The 23,306-nt window shown below is 38.1% G+C and overlaps 1 protein-coding gene across 1 annotated transcript in view; it reads right to left on the bottom strand.

Moving 5' to 3' along the window:
- Nucleotides 1-14,186, bottom strand: part of LOC150078621 (kelch domain-containing protein 4) — a 78,996-nt gene extending 64,810 nt beyond the window's left edge. The window contains exons 1-2 of the mRNA XM_090384022.1: nt 14,001-14,186; nt 2,678-2,769 (exon numbers count right to left, since the gene is read on the bottom strand). Of these exons, the coding sequence (XP_090240148.1) occupies nt 2,678-2,769; nt 14,001-14,108 (200 nt within the window). The 5' untranslated portion in view covers nt 14,109-14,186. The remainder of the gene's footprint in view (nt 1-2,677; nt 2,770-14,000) is intronic.
- Between the last annotated feature and the right edge of the window lie 9,120 nt (nt 14,187-23,306).

Below are 23,306 nucleotides of genomic sequence, written 5' to 3'. Positions count from 1 at the left end.
GTGGTCGAAAAGATAGTGCTTAGAAGCTTTCTTTTTATGTTTATTTAATAGTGTTCATTCTTTGAGATGTGAGCATGTCTTTTTGGGTGTTTTGATCTTTCTCTTTTCTATTCTTAATCTTTATATTTATTTATTTATTTTTTTTTTTTTTTGATATAGGGGTGACACAGGAGCACTCTGAATAGTACTTTGCCTCACCTATAAAGTTACATCTTTATAGGTGAGGCAAAGTGCTTCACCTATCTAGTTACATCTTTATAGGTGAGGCTTAAGGGTAAAGAAAAGGGTTTTTGCTTTCGTAAAGGTAACTACAGTGGTCTCAGACAGTATTTAAATTCTATACAGTGGGACCAACTGATGATGATGTTAGCAACAGCAAATTCTAAATGGGAAGCACTGAAGGAAGTAATCTTGGAAGCTACTAGGCTTTATATTCCAACTAAGAAATACTGTTTGTGATTTAAGCCTAAATGGATGTCAGATGAACTAATGAGACTCGTGGCAGAGAAGAAAAATACATGGGATACATATAAATTATCAAGTGAAACAGAAAACTATGGTAGATATAAGCAAGTCTGTGAGAAATCTTTGGCAAAGGATGCAAAGAAGAAAAACAAGGACTTCTTTACTTATGCAAAACTCTAGAAGCAAGGGAATTTATACGATTGGTCCACTTGATATTAATGGTTTGTCTGTTGGTGATCCTGCTCTGCTCAGGTAGCTGACAAACTAAATGAGTATTCTGCATCTACATTCACACATGAGGAGTTATTTAGGGAGGGGAATGCCAAAAGTTTATCAAACTCTAACAGAGAGTTAAAGGATTTTGTAATAACTCAGAGCAAAGTAGAGGAGAAATTGTTGAAGTTAAACATAAGAAAGGTACTTGGGGTGGATGGGATCTATCCAGTTATATTAAAGGAGGTGGCAAAAGAAGTAAGCAAAGCCATGATTATGAGAACATCTTTGGATTCAGGGGACGTCCCTGTGGAATAGTTTAACTTCTGTTCCAGGAAAAATAATAGAGTCACTGGTTAAAGAAGCATTGCAGGACTGTCATCTAGACAAGACTGCAGTTATAATTCAGACACAGCATGTTTTAGTTAAGGGGAAATGTTGTCTGACCAATTTGATTGGATACTACAATGTGGTCACAAAGTAACTGGATGCAAGAAATAAATTTGATATCATGTACTTGGATTTATAGAAAGCTTTTAATGTTGTTGCACATAAAAAACTGCTGTACAAATTGGAGCAGTATGGTATTAAGGGTAATTTGCTGCTATGAATAAAGGGATGGCCGAGCAGGAGAAGATAGAGAGTGATAATTGATGGACACTGCTCTTCGTGAACTAATGTATCAGGGTTAATGTCCAAGTCTGCAGACGATACAAAGGTTGGCAGGGTTGTTAATGACAGTATGCTACTGCAACAGAATCTAGAAAAACTGGGCTCAGAGGTGGCAACTGAAATTTAACATTGACAAATGCAAAGTACTGCATATGGGTAGCAGTAACACCAGAGTAACATACCAACTGTATGGTACTACACTCAGGGTAGTGGAAAATGCAAAAGACCTGGGATGGTTAGTGTGCAGCCAGATATGAAGTTTTCTGAGCAGTGCAGGCAGGCTAACAGAACAGCTCATGGTGTCTTGTCAATGATAAACAGGAATCTGCTAGCAGGGATAAGGTTGTTGTTTGGTTTTTAAGAGCATTAGCAACTAAGGCCATATTGCTCCGGGATATGCGGTGGTCATTCTCTGACCTTTCCGCATCCTCCGTATTTGGTAGTGACAGGCTCGAACCCCGGTCTAATCAAGAAGTGTGTGCTACGCACTACTGCTCCTTCCCACCTGGCTACGGAAGCGCCTAGCAGGGATAAGGAGGTGATTATCACTTTGTATAAGGCGATGGTCAGGTCACACCTTGGGTACTGCATACAGGTCTGGAGGCCTCATTTTAGGAAGGATGTAAAGCTGCTGGAACAAGTACAGAGAAGGGCAACATGATTGGTGAGGGGAATAGAGGGTTGCTCTTACCAAGAAAGGCTTAATTTCTGCAGATCGCAGCATCTGGAGATTAGGCACCTACAAGGTGATCTCATTGAGATATTTAAGGCCTTAAATGATTTGAGCAAGCTCAATACTGATGGGATTCTTCCTCATGCTCGGATTACACACCTGAAGGGGCATAAATTCAAACTGAGGAAAGACAGTTGCAGAACAGATGTGCAGAAATTTCCCTTTTGCCAGATGGTGGTTGATTGCTGGAATAAACTTCCATCTGTCGTTGTGGAAGTTGGCAACTTAAATAAACTCAAGGCAGAAGTAGAAAAACATTAAGAGAGAATGGATGGGTGAAATGGGAAGGTTTTTTTTTTTTTTTTTTTTGCCGATGCTGTATAAGCTTGCTTTCTTGCATTATATGCCTCTACTAATGCTAATCCTATTAATAGCATTAATTATTTTTATGTATTTATTTTGTGGTTCAAGTGTTTTGTTTCTTTAAACTAAATTTTTGTGGTTCAAGTGTTTTTGAACATGATTAAATACTTTTTAAATTAAATTAAATTTAAAAAGTATTTATTAATGATACACTTCGGATGACAGGATGGTTAAAAATATATATCTTGTACAAGAATGAAAGGAATTAACAAAATTTCAAATTTAAATTACCTTAATGATGGTGGTTGTACAATCTCTTCAGAAACTTGACTGCATTTCCTATCTTCTTCCTGAAACTTGGCAATTAATTCTTCAATATCTTCCTATAAAAAGAAAACCTTAGGCTTGTTTATAAACAATACTAAAAAAACCCAAAAAGTAACAATTTTATATCAGAAAAAATGCTACATTTCATATATAAGTGATATATACTCTATGAATTATATATCTATATAATATTGGTGTAGATACACCATAGATAACTCTTAAGAAAGTACGATGGCAGTGTGGGAGGCATCATTTGCTCTGTATCTCATAAAAGTATCGGTAAAGGTTTCCACGTGTTTCAACTCCGGTACCGTTCGTAATTTTCCCGCCATTGTGATACGATAGTTGTATGCCGTACTAGATAGCGTTAGTTGAACTTCGTTAGGAGTTAAATTGTACGTTTAAATAAATACATATAACGACTTAGATTACAAACGTAATATAATTAATTATATTTAACATAATTAATAACATAACATAATTAATTAATAAATTAATAGAATCATGACTCAGACCAGAGCAGCAAAGCAAAAGGCTCAAGCTGATGGAAGCGCTGTGGCTCAGAGCAGAACTGAGGGGGGGGCAGTTGTCCTCTGACTCACAGCCTTATAAAATGCACTGTTTGCTTGATGTTTGCAGAGCAATCGGGTACGGGACATGATACTGCCAAGGGGGATGTCTTTGTGTGTGCGCAATGCAAGGAGTGTATCGATATCAGGCAACAACTCGGCTTTCTTGTGGGCCTATATGAGAGCTTGAAGGACAGGGTGGATGCCCTCGAAGAAACTAAATTGAGGGGCCCATCAAGCTCTCAGCTGCCCACATCAACGCCAGAGCTTGCACTTGGGCATCGCGTGACACAGAGACAACCCCCAAGGCAGAATGCGCTGGTCCCGAAGGAACTAGTAGTTGTTGGTGACTCTATTGTCAGGGAAACGGGGAACATGCTTTGTAAAAAAGATAGGTGGAACAGGACCAGGGTATGTCTGCCAGGGGCAAAGGCTGATGACGTTGTAGAGCGAATATCATCTTTTAAGGGCACAAAAGGTGATATAGTTGTACACGTTGGCACTAATAATATTAAGAGTAGGAGACCGGCAGAATTACTTAACAAGTACAGGTCACTGTTGAACAAAAGCCGAGAATTAGGGTTGAATTTGAAAGTGTCTGCAATTCTGCCCAGACACGATAGGAGGGAGTATATGATGAGAGCCTTGTCGATCAATTCGGCCCTGGAAAGATTGTGCAAGGCTCAAGGGGTAGAATTTTTTTCAGCCTGGACTGTACTTGTTAACAGGAGAGATTGCTTCTACAGGGATGGGATACACTTAAATAGAAAGGGTGCAAGAATATTTGCTGATGCTATCGAGGCAGTGTTAGGTGGGTCGGAAAACTGCTAGCTTGGGGGGATAATGGGACTAATAGATTAACAGTAGCCACTGGCAGAGGTGAAAGTGATTCTTCCACTGCTTCTATTGGAATGAGCAGCAGCCTGGAAAACAAGATGCAGGATATTTCAGAGACTGCTGGGAGTCATTGCGGTACAAGTAAACACATGGGTTGTGTTAGGGTAGCTAAGAATAGGAACAGGTGAATGTATACTTGCGTTTACACCAATGCTAGGAGTTTGGTAAATAAATTTGATGAATTTGAGGTATTGCTCAAAGCATCAAAGGCGGATATTGTTGGGATATCAGAGACGTGGTGTCACACAGATATAAGGAATGCAGAACGGGAATTTGGGGAGTACAATGTGTACAGAAGGGATAGTCAGGATAGGAAGGGAGGAGAGCGTTATGCTATTAGTTAAGAAACACATAAAAACCAAGGAAGTGAAGCCAGTCGACATCGCTGGACAGTGCAGTGTTGAGTCAGTTTGGTGTGACATAAGCATTGGGAGATCAAAATTGAGAGTAGGAGTGTGCTATAGGCCTAATGACTCTGATGAGTATAATAAGGAACTGTACAGGGAAATAGAGTGGGCCAGTAAATCAGAGAGTCTTATAATGGGAGATTTTAATTTCCCAGATATTGACTGGAATTTGGGGGCTGGTTACTCACACACTAGCAGGGCTTTTGTGGATTTATTGGATGATTGTTTTCTACATCAGCATGTTCGAGAGGCAACTAGAGGGAGTAATACTCTTGATTTGATTATCAGCAGTGATTCTTCATGCATTAAGAATCTGCAGATAAATGAACCACTAGGTGGCAGTGATCACAGTGTGCTGAAGTGGGATTTACTGAAAGAGGTAACTACCATTAGGGGTAAAGGGAAGGGTTATTGCTTCCATAAAGGCGACTACGATGGACTGAGACAGTATTTAAATTCTATACAGTGGGACCAACTGATGATGTTACCAACAGCAAATTCAAAATGGGAAGCATTCAAAGAACTTATCTTGGAAGCTACTAGGCTTTACATACCAACTAAGAAATATTGTTCAAGGTTTAGGCCAAAATGGATGTCAGATGAACTAATGAGGCATATGGCAGAGAAGAAAAATGCATGGGATACTTACAAATTAACACATGACACGGAAGCCTATGATAGATACAAGTTGATATGCATCCAAGTTACAAAGGAGGTTAGGCAGGCGAAGGCAGATTACGAGAAATCCTTGGCAAGGGATGCAAAGAAAAACAGCAAAGAGTTCTTTACTTATGTAAACTCTAGAAGGAAGGGGATGAATCAGATTGGTCCACTTGATATTGATGGGTCAACTGTTGATGATCCTGCTCAGGTAGCTAACAAACTAAATGAATATTATGCATCGACATTCACACATGAGGAGTTATTCAGCAAGGGGAATGCCAGAGGTGTATTCAACTCTAGCAGTAAGCTACAGAATCTTGAAATAACTGGGAGTAAAGTGGAGGAGAAACTGTTGAAGATAAACACAAGAAAGGCACCCGGGGTGGATGGGATCTATCCAGTTATATTAAAGGAGGCAGCAAAGGAAGTAAGCAAACCCTTAGCCATAATTATGAGAGCTTCCTTGGACTCAGGGGAGGTACCCATAGACTGGAAATGTGCAAATGTGACCCCAATTCACAAAGGAGGATCAAAGGCTGACACAAGTAATTATAGACCTGTGAGCTTAACTTCTGTTCCAGGAAAATTAATGGAGGCACTGGTTAAAGAAGCACTGCAGGATCATTTAGACAAGACTTCAGTTATAGCTCAGACACAGCATGGTTTTGTTAAGGGGAAGTCTTGCCTGACCAACTTGATTGGATACTATGATGCAGTCACAAAAGAACTGGATGCAGGGAATAACTTTGATATTATATACTTGGATCTTAGAAAGGCTTTTGATACTGTTGCACATGGAAGACTGCTACACAAATTGGAGCAGTGTGACATTGGAGGCAAATTGCTGCTATGGATAAAGGGGTGGTTGAGGGGGAGAAGACAGAGAGTGGTAATCAATGGACACTGCTCATCGTGGACTAATGTTATTAGTGGAGTCCCTCAGGGCTCAGTGTTGGGTCCATTATTGTTTTCTGTATTTATAAATGATATTGATGATGGTATATCAAGCTTAATGTCCAAGTTTGCAGATGATACAAAGTTGGCAGGGTTGTCAAGGACACTACTGACACTATGCTGCTGCAACAGGATCTGGAAAGGTTGAGCAGATGGGCTGAGAGGTGGCAAATGAAGTTTAACATTGACAAATGTAAAGTACTACACATGGGAAAAAGCAACCCCAGAGCAACGTATCAACTCTGTGGTACTACACTGACAGTGGTAGAGAATGAAAGGGACTTGGGGATGATTGTGCAGGCAGATATGAAGTTCTCTGAGCAGTGCAGACGGGCAGCAAGAGTAGCTCATGGAGTATTGTCAATGATATACAGGAATTTTTCCAGCAGGGATAAGGAGGTGATTATTCCATTGTATAAGGCAATGGTCAGGCCACACCTAGAGTACTGTATACAGGTCTGGAGGCCTCATTTCAAGAAGGATGTAGAGCTGCTGGAACGAGTACAGATAAGGGCAACAAGATTAGTGAATGGAACAAAGGGGTGCTCTTACGAAGAAAGGCTTAAGTTTTGCAAATTACAGTGTCTGGAGACTAGGCACCAGCGAGGTGATCTGATAGAGGTGTATAAAGCCTTGAATGGTTTAAGCATGCTCAATGCTGATGGGATTCTTCCTCTAGCTCAGAAAAATCACCTGAGAGGGCATAAATTCAAATTGAGGAAAGACAGATGTAGGATAGACGTGCGGAAATTTGCCTTTAGCCAGCGGGTGGTTGGTTGGTGGAACAGACTGCCATCCCTTGTGGTGGAGGTTGATAGCCTAAATAAGTTTAAGGCTCAGCTGGACAGGTATTTTGAACGAACAGAGGGGTGAAGTGGAAGTGGGTTTTTTTTTTTTTTTTTTTTGGCTGATGCTGCATAAGCTTGCTTTCTTGCATCAAATGCCTCTACTAATGCTAATGCTAATACTAATCTCATATTGTGCTCTTCCTTCCCAACGAGTTGCTATGGTATTGCAGTACCTCAAATAAGTAACGCTTCACTAATAGAGAAGACTATTGTTACTTATTCTCAGTGAGTACCACCACCACCCAGACGGCACGGTTTCAAAGCTATTGGCTTATCATCAGTGGGTGGGCAGGTACCCTGGTATTGCAGACATTTGTTGTTGTTGTTGTTATTTGGTTTTTAGGAGCATTAGCAACTAAGGCCATATTGCTCTGGTGGTCATTCCCTGACCTTTCTGCATCCTCCATATTTGGTGGTGACGGGCTCGAACCCCGGTCTAATCAAGAAGCGTGTGCTATGCACTGCTGCTCCTTCCCACCTGGCTACGGAGGCACCTATTGCAGACATGACAACCCAGTTGTAAAGATAATCACACAGTATGAGAGATGCCAAAAGGTTCTTCTCTATTAGTGAAGCATTACTTATTCGAGGTAGTGCAATACCATGGCAACTTGTTGTGAAGGAAGAGCACAATATGAGATACAGAGCAAATGAAGGGCAGCCATATAGAATATGGTTCTAATTTTTTGCTGAGACAGAAGCAGAATAAAGTAGAATATAGTCCCATTGAAACCGTGTAACGGTACTTTGTCACCAAATTTATGTTAGGAATAAATTTCTTAATAGTTAAACCATGCTGCTTCAAGCACATTTCCTTGGGCTTGAATTCAACAGCTATGTCAAAATCTGAACCAATGATGGTAACATTCCATTTTCCATTTATTAATAGACACGTTTACATACATTTATATATATACAAAACTTACATAGATTTCTATGCAATTATATATACATTTCCATCATCCAGGGCTTGTGTGTGTGTGTGTGCGTGCGTGCGTATGGATATCATGGTGGCTCCAAGGCAGTAGCCTATCTCTACCTTTGCTCTCTGTGGTGTTGTAGAAACTCTAGGCCACTTCACCACCAGAGAGCAGCGAACACCTGGGCAGCTGCCACCTGGTGCCTGTCCCCAGGCAAGGTGAAACCGGCCTGGGTCTACTGTCCTATATGTGCTTATGTGCACAAGATCCTGCATCCACTGGAGGTAGTGCAATACCGGTGGGTGCCAGCAATCCCGCTCCCAGGTTGCCCAGACCTAGAAGCCAGCAAAAAAAAAAAAATAAAAAAATAAATAAATAAATAAAAATAATAAAAAAATTAAAAATAAAGTGTTACCCATAGTAGTACCACTACATATTTTTAGGCAAACATGGCACTCAATGCTTAAATTATAGCAATTTAACATTTATCACTACTTAATTTTAATTAAGTGTACTCACAATAGTGCCAAGTCCAAACAAAGCCCCTGGAGTAGCACCAAAACGAGTATGGCTTTTAACATTACATCATCTACACTATTTACAATATAAACATTTAGTTGTTGCCAGGGCCCAACTCAGGCAAACACAGCGGCAACCAACACAGCATCTTACGTTTTAAGTCTTCATCTTCTCCCAAACTGAAGGATTCTTTACAAGTCCTTGCCTCAGAGCCATGTACTTACACAAAATCATAGCTGTAGTTTAATTGTAATTAGTACATGCTTGCTTCAGTCTCCAAAGCAGATCAGATTTGTCCAATAGATAATATCCAAGACAGAAAAAGCATAAAGTTCATTTGTCTCCAGTTTTGTTCAAAACAGCAATATTGATAGTATACAGAGCCATTGAACATGTTTCGCCTGAGGTCCACATCCAAGAAGTCACTGAGAATAGAGTCCTAGTCACACCAGATCTAGAAATTGCACCCGTTGTTTTATGCTGTGGTTCTAAGTTAGGTGACATGTCACAATATGGCAATTATGCCCCAAAGCTGATTTCCATCTATTACTTTAGATTTTCAAGATCTATTAAGTGAACTGCCTAGCAGTTTGAGCTCTTAGCTCAATTCTCCTCTTGAAAGCCAAGGTGGAGAAATCTGTAATGCCTTGAAATTAGTTTTATTTTCCACGAGTATGTTTACATTAACCTCCGTGAGATCTGGAACTGCGGTTTGTAGGTCCAATCTGACCTGTGAGTATAATAGGCAGTGGAAAAGTACATGGTCCCACGTCTCCAAGCCTCCGCAAGTGCAATAAGGATCAGGTTTCAAACCTCTTTCAAAGAGCATAGAACGGAGGGAACCATGACCTGTAAGTAAATAAGATGTGGTCATAGAGGATGTAAACCACAGGAAAACTTGAATCTTTGATACAAAATCAGCTTTAGGAACAAATTTCCTAGTAACCAATCTGTGCTCACTTTCATCCCAATGAATTTGCCACACCTTTACAAGTTCCTCCCATATTCTGGCCTTTTCTATCTTTAAGTTGTTTGCTGGATCTGAGGAAATCCCCAATATTTCCATAGCAAGGCCCTTCCTCAAACAATGAGTCATTGCTCTGTATATAATAAACAGGTCAAGGGGCATCATACCACCTAACACCTGCAAAGCATTATTAGATACCGTTGACAAACAAAAGAACAGAGCATTGTAAGGATATCAGTTTGGTATGTATTTTCACTTTGATAACGTTTCTGAACCATACACTGGCGGTGTAAGACACAATCGGTAAGAATATTGTCTTATAGTATAATGAAAGGGTTTTCTTCATCAATCTCCATTCTCTTTTAGAGAATAATGATGGTAATGCAAGATGAAGCCAGTACATAGAACCTTCAATCAAGGGACATTTTGCCCATGATCACTTGCATATAGCCACAGTTGAGAAAGTATAACATCTGATGCAGCATTAGCCTCTGCATGCAGTCCAAATGGTAACATAAGACAACTGTATGTACACACGAGAACAATGACTCTCATATGTGAAAGGGGACATAAAAACAGTAGAATAAGTATGGTGAGGAGTGGGAGAGTTAGTCACTTGGTTAAGAAGCACCTAGCATCTAAGGCATTACACCAAAGACTGTTAGTGGAATGTTTAGCAAGTATGGTGTGGCAAAAACGAGAAGAGGAGTATGTTATAGGCCAAATAACTGTGACGAGTATAACAAACAACTATACAGATAAATACAGTGAGCCAGCACATTAAAATGTCTTACAATGGGGATTTTAACTTTCCAGACACTGACTGGAACTTGTGGAGTGGTCACTCACACAGTAGCAAGTTTTTTGCAGATTTAATTTACTTTCTGCAGCAGCATGTTACAGAGGCAACAAGAGAGAGTAATAATTCTTGATCTGATTATCGGTAATGACTCTTCACGCATTAATAATCTCCAGATAAAGGAACCATTAAGTGACAGTGATCAAAGTATTTAATTGATGATATAACTAGTGTAAAGGGAAGGGATTATGTTTTTGTAAAAGGTGATTACAATTATAATCCTGTTAACAAAACAACTGGAGTACACGTATTTCAATTTGCAAGAAACAAAAATAATATTATTCAAGGACCAAGAGGGAACTAATTTTGCTACTTTGCTGAAAGAGGTTGGAGAGTGCATGGAGGAAATTTATAAAAAAAACTAGGAATAATGATAAACAATGTTACCTCCTTGGGTAGTTGAAGCTGGGAAATTCAAAGGTCAGCTGGTAGTTACATACATGAGAAGGGAAACACAAAAGTAGTTTTGCAGCAAAAGCCTATGGCTTCACACTATATGGCTAATACTAATACATTGACTAAACATACTCAGTTTCATACCTATGTGTGGAAACTTGCAATGAGCCCACATGATTCAAAAAATGAACTTTAATCGATTTTCAATTAAAAACAACTATTATTATTATTATTATTATTACTAGCCATATAGTGCAAGGAAGCCTGAGGCTTATGCTGCACCAGCCAAAAAAAAAAAAAAAAAAAAAAATTTCCGAGTTACCCTGAGAGAGAGAGAAGTAGAAGGGTATCACCAAGAAAGAGAATGATGATGATATCCAGCTCAGGACCTTGGGTGTGCCAAGCCTTATATATATATCATTCTTCTCTTTCTTGGTGATTTCAGTGGTGTTTTATACCTTCATGGGGCCCAAGGCAAAATGGAATTATATAAAGAACATTTTCGATTTCATTTTATTGTGCCAACAATACAAACAAATTAATATGACATAAGAACTAAATATAAAATTTCATCAAAATAGGCAAAACCATTTTTGAAAAAAAACGTAATTTTCAAATTAATCTTAAAGTTCATTGACCTTGGCAAGTAGAAAGTTCAGTTCCCAATAAAAATCACTTAAAAATATTGGTGAAATACAGCAATGAGTTTTTGAAACAGTAATTTTGACCCCCCCCCCAATCTGATCGGGGACCTAGGCAGATGTCTTTTTTGCACGCGCCACTGGGTGATTTGCTTCTACTTCTCTCTCTCTCTCAGGGTAACTCAGAATTTTTTTTTTTTTTTTTTGACTGGCGCAGCATAAGCTTCAGGCTTTCTTGCACCATATGGCTAATAATAATAATAATAATAATATATACAGTGAAACTTCTCCTAACGGACACCTCTCGTTAACGGACATCTCTCTACAACGGACATTTTCAAATTCCCCAACTCACCTCCATTGGTTTTAACGTGTTTTTAGCTTCTGTCTAGCGGACATTCATAACGGACGCGGACAGGCAATCTGCACTGTTTCGTTTAGATTTGCACATAATTTCATCTCCCCATAACGGACAGCGGGCGAGCTCACGGCCCTTTTTTCTAGGAACGTTTCTTCCACGTATTGCCTCAATCGTGTGTTTATTTTCTATTCTAAACCCTATTTCAAGAATTTTAAGGCACGTGTAAAACTTCTGATGAATTCGGTGTGTGCAGGGAGGGGGAGAATATGGTCGGCCTTTCGTCTTTTCAGTTTCAGTTTTCAGTTTTGTTCAGTGTCGTGTGAAGTGCACAATGTCTTCTCGTAAACATTTAACTTTAAAAGATAGTCGAACTCATTAATGCGTATGATCGGCAATAAAATAGTGTTCGCAATCTCGCTGTAAAATTCAAAATCGGGAAGACGCAGGTAAGTGACATCCTAAAGAAAAAAAATGAACTGCTCAAACAATTTTGGCAACACGTAAATGATCAGGTTCAAAAATCATTCCCAAAAACTGTTGGACTTCAAATTTGTCGCGCACGTGCTAAAAAAATTCCCATTAATGGGCCTATTATTAGGGAAAAGGCTTTGGAGGTTGCGAAATCTATCGGAGTAAATGAGTTCTGTGGGATGGATAGACAAGTTCAAAACTCGGCATAAAATTTCTTGGAAAACCGTAAGTAGTGAAGGTGGATACTGTTGATACTGTGGTTGTAACAGAGTGGACTGTCAAATTGGAAGAGTTATGTTGTGATTTTGAAGCTAAGGATATTTACAACTGTGACGAAACAGGGTTGTTTTTTTAAAGCTCTTCCTGAAAACACAATGAGTCTAAAAAACAAAAATGCCAGGGCGGAAAAATTTCTAAGGAACGCTTGACTGTACTATTGTGTACAAATATGCTGGGAGACTTTGAACAACCTCTTGTTATAGGAAACCCACAAAATCCTTGTTGTTTCAAGGGCATAAAGTTGAATCTTTTGGATGTTGACTGGAAGTCTAATAAAAAAGCTTGGATGACACGAGATATCATGAGCGAATGGATAATTCACTTTAACCAAAACATGATTCGTCAAAACAGAAAAATTATTCTTTTCATGGATAATGCTGCATCTCACCCGCACATTGAATTTTCCAACATTCAAATCATTTTTCTGCCACCAAACACATCTGCAGAGAGTCAGCCCTTGGATTAAGAGATAATAAAAAATTTTAAACTTCACTACAGAAAACGTGTTTTAAGACATCTCATTGCAAACATGAACGATGTAACATGTACGAGTGACCTTGCAAAGAATATCAGCATCCTAGATGCGATTCAATGGATTTCCTCTTCAGTAAACGCAATTAGAAAACAAACTGTCATGAACTGTTTTGTAAAGTCTGGCTTCTCAAACGCAAAACTGAAGTTGTGAACAGCAATGTGGAGCACCAAGAAGAACAAGTACTTCATCTATTGATAATGTACGATACTTCAGCTACAAGTGACCCTGGCTACAAAGATATAGACTCAAACCTCAGTACAGAAGATGGTGCTCTAAATATCAACGACATTATCATCGATATTTTTCAAGAAGTTCCTCATGAGGATGAAGAAATGGAAGGAGGTCATTCTGTCGAAGAACATATTAACGACGAACCACAGTTGAAAATAGAAGAAGCGCTCATACAAATCAATCGTTTAAAAATGTTTTTCGCCGCTGAAGAAGATACTGAAGGACTTTCGATGATTTCTTCACTCCAAACAAATGTTGAAAACAAAATTATCAGCCGGAAGAAGGTGCAGAAGAAAATAAGTGATGTATGTATTTTTCTTAAGATAAAGTCATAATATGCATAGCACAATTGTATGTATATTATTTACAAAAATATTGTGCAAAATCTGTATTTAATTTTACATTAAACGTTTAACGATTTCTTTCTTTTTTTTTTTCCTCAGACTTCTTGTTAGCGGACACTGCTCTCTAACGGACACATTTTCGTTCCCCGTGGCTGTCCGTTAAAGGGAAGTTATATATGTGTGTGTGTTTTTTTAGGTTGAGTCTACCTTTGTGATAACCTTAACAGTTATCTCCGAATACGTCCACTATTTTACACCCAATCATAATTACATTTTAATTGGCCGCATTACACTCACTGAAAACATGGTACTGTATTATAAGTGGAATTCTTTCACTGACGAATTTATGTTTCGAGATTCAAAATTAACGAGACGTGTCGTCAATAACGCGTTCTTTCAATTAAAAATTCTTTTTGAGACACTAACCTCGCCTTTAGCAGCCAGTTCCTTTTTCAATTTCTGCGTAGCTTTTTTTTCTGTTTTTGCGGCTGTTTTCTCCGCTCCTTTACCTTTCTTTTTGTCTTTCTTGCCCATGCTTTCGCTTCTAAGAAACGCCGAATTTTTTCTGGAATCTACGGTTGAGCCCACATGCCACCATAACGCAGGTAAACAACACTTTCACGTGTACCACAAGTGCTGCCACCTATAAGTACAAAGACATCAGTGGTGGTTAAAATTACTTTAATGGCGAAAAAATTTTAATTAAATTAAGAAGACATAAAAATACCGTACCGATGCCTTAAATATGACAATTAACGCTTAACGGAAAACGCGAATAGAATAACAAAATTGGTCACAAGGCGCGGGAGTGACGTGTCTGAATATTTTTTTTTCAAGCTCAGCAATTATTTTTAACAAACTATTGTTTTGTTTTGTTTTAAGTCATTTTTAACAAATGATTTTAACAACTCCAGTTGTTAAAGTGATTCATACAGCATCTCTGAATCTAAATCCATATTGCACAGTATATTACACCGATGAGCCAAAACATTATGACCACTTAGCCGTTATGCAAATTGAAGCAACTGCAGGTGAACTGTTCCACAGGGTTTCGCCTGGACATCATTCTTCAAATGGAGAGTAAGGCAATTAACTCTTAATAGTATTCAAAATGCAATGTGTACAATAAGGTTTCCGGGCAAGTTTATTCATTAATACTGATGTTCCAGAAAACGCCTGGAACATCAGTATTCATTAATACTGATGTTCCAGAAAACGGTTTATATATTAGGACAACAATCTCGTGTTCTCAAGATCTATTCTGAAACGTGGAGAATAGATTCGCAACATCGAAATGGCGTTGTGTTTATTCACTCTGAAATTCTCCTATAAGTTAGACCTCAGAATGCCACAGAATTATGGCTCTTTTACTATAAAACTCGTGCTGTGGATAACGTGTAGCAAGAGAATGGCTAAGAGGCAAGGATGGTTAAACAAAACATAGTTTATTAATTCTAGCATACAAACAGGGGTAAAATGATATGGTTATATACTTGTATATGATTATATAAGAGCTCTATCTCTTATCAAAAGGATAAAACGATATACTATAAGATTAATGATACATGTGTACAAACTTGTCTGTGTTCATGTGATCTTCAGTTAGCACTGCTGCCCGTGTACTCTCTGAAGCCAACAACCATCCTCCAGTTTCGAGTATCTGGGTGTATGTGTAAGTGTACTATACAGGTTTAACAGTCATAACTTATGGTATTCCCTTAATACAAATGGATCTTGCTAATCTTAAACTCTAATTTCTAAGTGTTGTAAGATACACTACCTTAGTGAGTGTTCCTATGAGGAGGGTTGTTTCTCAGTGGACTCTATTAAATAAAGAGTTATGTATTAACGTCCGACACTTTCATTCTATTAACTATCGTGTTGTAACTATGAAGTGAAACTTACCACAATAAACTTTGCAATATTCAGGGATAGACGTCTAGGAACAGGAGCCAGCAGCAAAAGATTCTCAAGACGTTTTTGACGAGATAGCCTCAAGAAAAAGAAGTGCTTCGCTCAGGACAAGACTCTCTTCGTCTCTATCTCTCTCTGGGTTTCTCCCTGTATCTTTCTCCCTTCTGTCTCTGTTTGCCTCTTCGTTTCCCTCTCTTCTCCGATCTTTTCGTTCTGTCCGTCCTCTCTTTGTCTCCGATCTGCATATATATATATATATATATATATATGTGTGTGTATGCCCCCCCCCCTTTTAGAGTTTCCAATACTTCTATTGGTCAAAAGGCTATTGTGGGGAAATGAAAATCACAGGGACTGTTATTTTGGAGACCTGACACAGTAAAAAATGGAATTTATGAGGAGAAAGAGGAACTTCACATCTGCATGGGGTTGGACCTTGAAGGATTGGAAGAAGGTCGTCTGGTCCGATGAATCACGTTTCCTGTTGCACCATGTAGTTGTCTGCGCGGGTAGCACAGTGGTACTTTCGCCATCCTCCTCACACCGCGTGGAAAAGGCCTGGGTTCGAATCCCGTCGATGACGCGAGGAACTTGAATGGGCTTTTTTCACTCCGTGACTAAGTTAGTCGGTCTCAAGCGTAGATAGCAAGGTTTTTTCCCCAGAAACTAGGATTTTTCGTCCAGCAAACAGACAAATCGACCATAGAACATACGCAATTAACAAACAGAAGACACAGCATGGTAGATGAATTTAATTATTTGGGTGACCTAAATATAATAGTTTGGTTTATTATTTATTTTGCGCCAATTGGACTGCCGAATACGTGTGCGTCGTTTACCTGTAGAAGTGATGGTGCCTGGATACACCGTGGGACGAAAACAAGGCGGTGTCATGCATTGTGCGATGTTCTGCTGGGATACTATGGGTCCAGTCATCCATGTGCAAAGCACTCTGATGTCTACCATCTAGCTAAACATCATTGCTGACCAGGTACACCCTTTCATGGCAACGGTCTTCCCCTCTGGTGGTGTCATCTTTCAGCAGGATAATGTGTCATCTTTCAGCAGGATAATGTGCCATGCCACACTGCCCAGTTTGTTCGAGGCTGGTTCACGGAACGTGAGGAAAACTTCCAGGTATTGCCCTGGTCTCCAAATTCCCCAGACATCAATTCCATCGAGCATCTGTGTTTGTGTTGGAACAGCAACTCCGATCTGCGGCGTCTCAACCAGGGAACTTACAGGAGTTGAAGGATCTGCTGGTAACGGGTTGGTACCAGGCACCACAAGACACATTTAGAAATCTTGTAGCATCCATGCCTCACCGGGTACGAGTTGTTTTCTCTGCACATGGACGACCAAGTCTAGTACTGCCTGGAACTTGTGGGTGGCATTCCTCCATGTGGTGTGGGTGCCACACCTTGACCCCTGCTTACGTTAGTTCACACCTGGGTGGTCACTCACCATGTACTTGTGCATGGAGGTTATACCCAGGATTACTAACAGTCCCACCATTGTGAAGGTTTGGCTATCACAGCCCATCCAGAAGCCAGAGGGTTTGGCTATCACAGACCATCCGGACTTCGCCGAAATTGGGTCCACTTGACTTGTATGTCTCCAGTATATCAATTCCAACGTTTTAGACTTCTAGGTAGCAAGTACAGCTTGTCTGGTATATCTGAGAGAATGTCTCTGACAACCTCTATGACTGGAGTAAGGGATACTCAAAATTAATTAATGCTACCACTCCCCAACTCTCACTCACAAAAAAGGAAAATTGAATGATTTTTAGTTAACAATTAAACATTTTGTTTATATTTTTTAGATTTTGATTTAAAAATTATAGTTTTCATATTGACTATAAATATTTGCAAATTTTAATTTAGAATTTAAAATATTTAATGGTAAACCATGGCTTTCTATGGAGAAGGATATGGATTGGTATATAAAGGATAATGAACGATACAGATGATATAAAAAGCACGAATTGATCCAAATATTTTAATTTAAGTTTATGCATTAATTGACATCAAGCTAAAGTAATTTTAGGTGGGTGAAAAAAAGCAAAAAAAAAAAAAAAAAAAAAAAGAAAGAAAAAAAACCTACTGGTTTAATAGCTAGAAATCATTCACATAGAACATATTTTATGTTCAAATACACATATTAAATTTCTCAGAAAAATCTAAATAGTTATCTTTAAAATTGAAGTAGATTAGTTTGCTTTTTGGGAGTAAAACTGAACATCTATTTCGCCCATCCCTCCACTTCGAGTTCATTACACTAAAAATCCTTTCTAAATTTGCCGAAGTCCCCGGCACTGAAAAAACATACAAAATGACCTTACCATGAAAATATTTGAAAGCTTCAAATCAACACTTTTCAAAATTAAACGACATTGACTCGAAGTACTAGAACAAGTTTTAAATTTTTCAGATGTTGACATAGTTTCATAATTTGTTTTCAGTACTGAAACCTCATTAAATAAATCATTCATATCCAACTTTAGTTTTTCTATTAATTTAAAATATTCTGCTACTTCAGCAAATGTGTCATAGGACAACCATTTTAAAAGTTTAACTTGATGAGTTTCAAAAAAAGGGGTATTTTCATTAAAATTAAATTTCTTTCCTAATTATTTCAATGCAGCATTATAAAATGCTTTGAAATCATTTATTACTGTGTTTTTAACTACAGGGTCTAATTTCTGAAAATTCTGATGAACTTGATACCAAAAAAAATTCTTGATTAAGATGATTCTTCCGTGAATTTTTTAGATCATTCATTATATAGTATGAATCAGAGCTGTAATAACTCAATATGTTCTACGTTGATAATAATATTAGTAAATAAATAAGAGGAGTTAACCTCAATATAGTACGTGGAACACTTCCGTATGATACCCTCCAGAAATTAAAACGAAAAAATTTTTGGATTACCAATGGGTTTGAGCCTGAGTGGCTTAATATCAGAGATCTATCTCTCAACGATTGAACAGATACATTTGACACCTTTTCGTCCCCGTATCACATACTATGGGAGGTATTTGGACGATGTTCTAGTTATTACCGATAGTACTACTATCCAAGACATTTTACATTCGTTTAATAATATTCATTCTAGACTCAAATTTACATTGGAAAGGGAAGATACGGATACAAAGTCATTAAACTTTCTAAATTTCACGCTTACCCGGGACTCGAACAAAATACAATTTAGCATCTATCGAAAACCCACAAACACCGGTATGCTTCTACATTATAATAGCTACCACCCGTTCACCTACAAAAGATCGATTATCTTTAATCAATTTCTAAATGCCTATAAATATTCAACGACGGATTCTGCTTTGGACTCAGAAATACAAATATTAACTAGCAGATTCTTAAACAGGGGTTATCCCATTAACACAATAAATCGAATTAGGGTACAAGCTAAGGATAGGATACAAAATACTACACCAATCAACAATAGAAATATCAAAAAATACTTTATTTCTGTCCCATATGTTGAACAGTGGCACAAACAGCTTAACAGATTCTTTAAAGATACCGAATTTAAAATTATAGCTAGGCCCATACGGAAGTTACACACTATACTGAACAATCGCTCGGTTCTTTCCGCGTTCGCAACACAAATCAATGATCTAGTATACAACATTTCTTGCGGTGATTGCGACTCGTCTTACCAGGGTTCGACCCGGTTTTCTCTTAACATCCGTGTTAATCAACACGAAGCCTCTGTTCGTGCTTCTCGTTCAGCAGCGTCAGAATTAGCCTTTCATGCCATTAACGAAAAACATACTTTTTTATTTAACGAGGCCAAAATACTTAATGTTCAACGTAATTATACGCGACTATTAATTGCAGAAACCGTTGAAATTAAATTACATGAGAATTCTGTTAATGTTCGGCGGCCATATTTGATCTCCGATGCGTGGACCTTTACGCGCATGCGCGAAGACATATAATCACTATTTAAGTTGCAGGTTTAGCCTGATTCGGTAATTTTCGTTCCTGTGATCACGACAGTCGGTCGAAAAGCATTGTCAGCTTCAGGAAGGAAAATCGTTTTGAATATTTTCGTTAGATTCTTTTAATTGCGTTAATTTGAATTTTAATTGTTTTAAATTGATTTTGAATTGTGTTAAATTGATTATTTAATTATTTATATTTTACTTTAATGTTCCGGTAAGTTGTCGATTTTTTCGTTTTAATTTCTGGAGGGTATCATACGGAAGTGTTCCACGTACTATATTGAGGTTAACTCCTCTTATTTATTTACTAAGATCATTCATTATATAAAAATATCACTGGCACACGTTTCATTCTTTTCAAGCTCTTTTATTGCTTTGCAAATTATTTCAATCGCATACATTGAGAAAAGAAAATATAATTCTATAATTATAGGGACCTCTGTTGAATTTTCATTAATTTGAAGGATTTTAAAAAGCTGTTTGAAACAGTCTTTTGGTTTGCTTACAAAATAAAGGCTCAAAGCTTTTCATGAAAGCGAAAGCAAAATTCGCTCTATACATGGTTGTAAAGAAAGCCATCTAGTTGGTACGTGCCTTAAAATCTGTTTTGGCAAACTCGTGAAATTCTTTGAGGTTATCCCTTCTTTGATCTGAAATAGAAAAATGACCACATATTTTCAAGACAATATTTTATATCAATATCTAAATTACCGAAAGCATATTTAGCTAGCTGTATTGGAAAAATAAAAAAAAATTTCAGATGTCAAAAAAATTCAATACTAAGAAATTTTCAAGGGTCTAAACAGTGTGCATATTCATCTTATATTACAAGCATTTCATTTTGATTCATTTTTGAAAGAATTCAATATGAATTAAAGGAGGCAGCAAAGGAAGTAAGCAAACCCTTAGCCATAATTATGAGAGCTTCCTTGGACTCAGGGGAGGTACCCATAGACTGGAAATGTGCAAATGTGACCCCAATTCACAAAGGAGGATCAAAGGCTGACACAAGTAATTATAGACCTGTGAGCTTGACTTCTGTTCCAGGAAAATTAATGGAGGCACTGGTTAAAGACACACTGCAGGATCATTTAGACAAGACTTCAGTTATAGCTCAGACACAGCATGGTTTTGTTAAGGGGAAGTCTTGCCTGACCAACTTGATTGGATACTATGATGCAGTCACAAAAGAACTGGATGCAGGGAATAACTTTGATATTATATACTTGGATCTTAGAAAGGCTTTTGATACTGTTGCACATGGAAGACTGCTACACAAATTGGAGCAGTGTGACATTGGAGGCAAATTGCTGCTATGGATAAAGGGATGGTTGAGTGGGAGAAGACAGAGAGTGGTAATCAATGGACACTGCTCATCGTGGACTGATGTTATTAGTGGAGTCCCTCAGGGCTCAGTGTTGGGTCCATTATTGTTTTCTGTATTTATAAATGATATTGATGATGGTATATCGGGATTAATGTCCAAGTTTGCAGACGATACAAAGGTTGGCAGGGTTGTCAAGGACACTACTGACACTATGCTTCTGCAACAGGATCTGGAAAGGTTGAGCAGATGGGCTGAGAGGTGGCAAATGAAGTTTAACATTGACAAATGTAAAGTACTACACATGGGAAACAGCAACCCCAGAGCAACGTATCAACTCTATGGTACAACACTGACAGTGGTAGAGAACGAAAGGGACTTGGGGGTGGTTGTGCAGGCAGATATGAAGTTCTCTGAGCAGTGCAGACGGGCTGCAAGAGTAGCTCATGGAGTATTGTCAATGATATACAGGAATTTTTCCAGCAGGGATAAGGAGGTGATTATTCCATTGTATAAGGCGATGGTCAGGCCACACCTAGAGTACTGTATACAGGTCTGGAGGCCTCATTTCAAGAAGGATGTAGAGCTGCTGGAACGAGTACAGAGAAGGGCAACAAGATTAGTGAATGGAACAAAGGGGTGCTCTTACGAAGAAAGGCTTAAGTTTTGCAAATTACAGTGTCTGGAGACTAGGCACCAGCGAGGTGATCTGATAGAGGTGTATAAAGCCTTGAATGGTTTAAGCATGCTCAATGCTGATGGGATTCTTCCTCTAGCTCAGAATAATCACCTGAGAGGGCATAAATTCAAATTGAGGAAAGACAGATATAGGATAGACGTGCGGAAATTTGCCTTTAGCCAGCGGGTGGTTGGTTGGTGGAACAGACTTCCATCCCTTGTGGTGGAGGTTGATAGCCTAAATAAGTTTAAGGCTCAGCTGGACAGGTATTTTGAACGAACAGAGGGGTGAAGTGGAAGTGGTTTTTTTTTTTTTTTTTTTTTTTGGCTGATGCTGCATAAGCTTGCTTTCTTGCATCAAATGCCTCTACTAATGCTAACTAGAATTTTTAAATGAACTGGATTTAGTTAATTGATAGAACTTAATTTTGAAATTTGACTTAAAGAGAATAATAGCAAAGCTTAACTGATGGTACTCACCTCAAATAATCCACTTAGATGTACGTGTTTAAGGTAAAGTTGTGGAAATTCAATTAAGTTGCATAGAAATGGAATTTAAAAATACAGTGGGTGCACTTTTTCTTCCTTGGGCAAATTTTAATTACAGGTTTTTAATAATCCCTACTCTATTTTTAAATTCCATTTCTATACAGCTTAATTGAATTTCCACAACTTTGTCTTAAACACGATTCGACTAAGTGGATTATTTGAGGTGAGTACCATCAGTTAAGCTTTGCCATTATTCTCTTTAAGTCAAAGGAACTGGATTTTTAACCCCTCTTCTGATGCAAATCATAAAGGGAACAAAATGATAAATACTCATACTATGCTGCTCGTGACAGTAATATGTACTGTCGTAAACTCATTTAATCAAGCACACTATGCACATTCTTTGTAATTTACTCTGCAGTACAGATGTGCAACTATCACAATATAGGCTACAAAACTTTTAAAAGGAGCAAAAACAATTAAATTAAAAAGCACATGGTGCTACTTAATTATTACAGAACTTCTGTAATAATGCAGCAAAATGCAAGATGATACACTTTAAGAATGGCAACTCCAACTTAATTTTTTTAACACAATCTGCTGAGTAATATCAGGCTTGGAATGGATGCTGGAACACTGTTCCAGTTCATGTTTTGGCAACATCATATATTTCTGTTAACTTTCATTTGCACATATTATCCCGACAACCATTACATATTATAAATTTTTCTATTTTGAACAGCCCTGAGAAAGATTGTTTGTTATAGCATCTGAGGACTGATGTCATATATTGGTTTTGAAACTCTGCTGTCCTCAATAGGGCTAAATACAATGTTAAGGATTTACAACTTTTAGGACCTTGTGCAGTCTGTAAACAGGTGGGAGCATTCCACTGGTTTGGACTAATATGATACTCAGACAATGGATGAAAAAGTCATAGCAGTACTTATTTTATAGCCTAAAGTGCAATTTATATCAATTTTATGGCCTCTTGAAAATACACAAGATAAAAGTCACTCTTCCATCCAATTAATTTTATCTGCTAGAAATTATTTAGGTTTGCTGGTAATATTTTGTTCCTTTAGTGGGGAACATACTCCCTATATTGATGCTGCTTAAGGACTTAAAAAAATCAGCATTACAGCACCAACTTCTGATGCTAAATTAGATTTCTGGTTCCTTTTTCCTTTTCAGTGCTTTCCCCCCATCTCATTTCCTCTTCTTTTTCTTGTAACTATTCATTTGTCACAACAAAGAGTATGCCCAGTAGTTGAAAGACTTCCATGGTAGATTTTGTGTGTTGATTTGAAATCAATCATCAGACGAAAAAAAAAATAATAAAAAAGAAATTTAG

The sequence above is a fragment of the Mastigoproctus giganteus genome, chromosome 10, assembly GCF_048544385.1.
Source record: "Mastigoproctus giganteus isolate SK-2022 chromosome 10, ASM4854438v1, whole genome shotgun sequence".
NCBI classification, from domain to species: domain Eukaryota; kingdom Metazoa; phylum Arthropoda; class Arachnida; order Uropygi; family Thelyphonidae; genus Mastigoproctus; species Mastigoproctus giganteus.
This window is presented reverse-complemented; position numbering and strand designations above follow the sequence as displayed.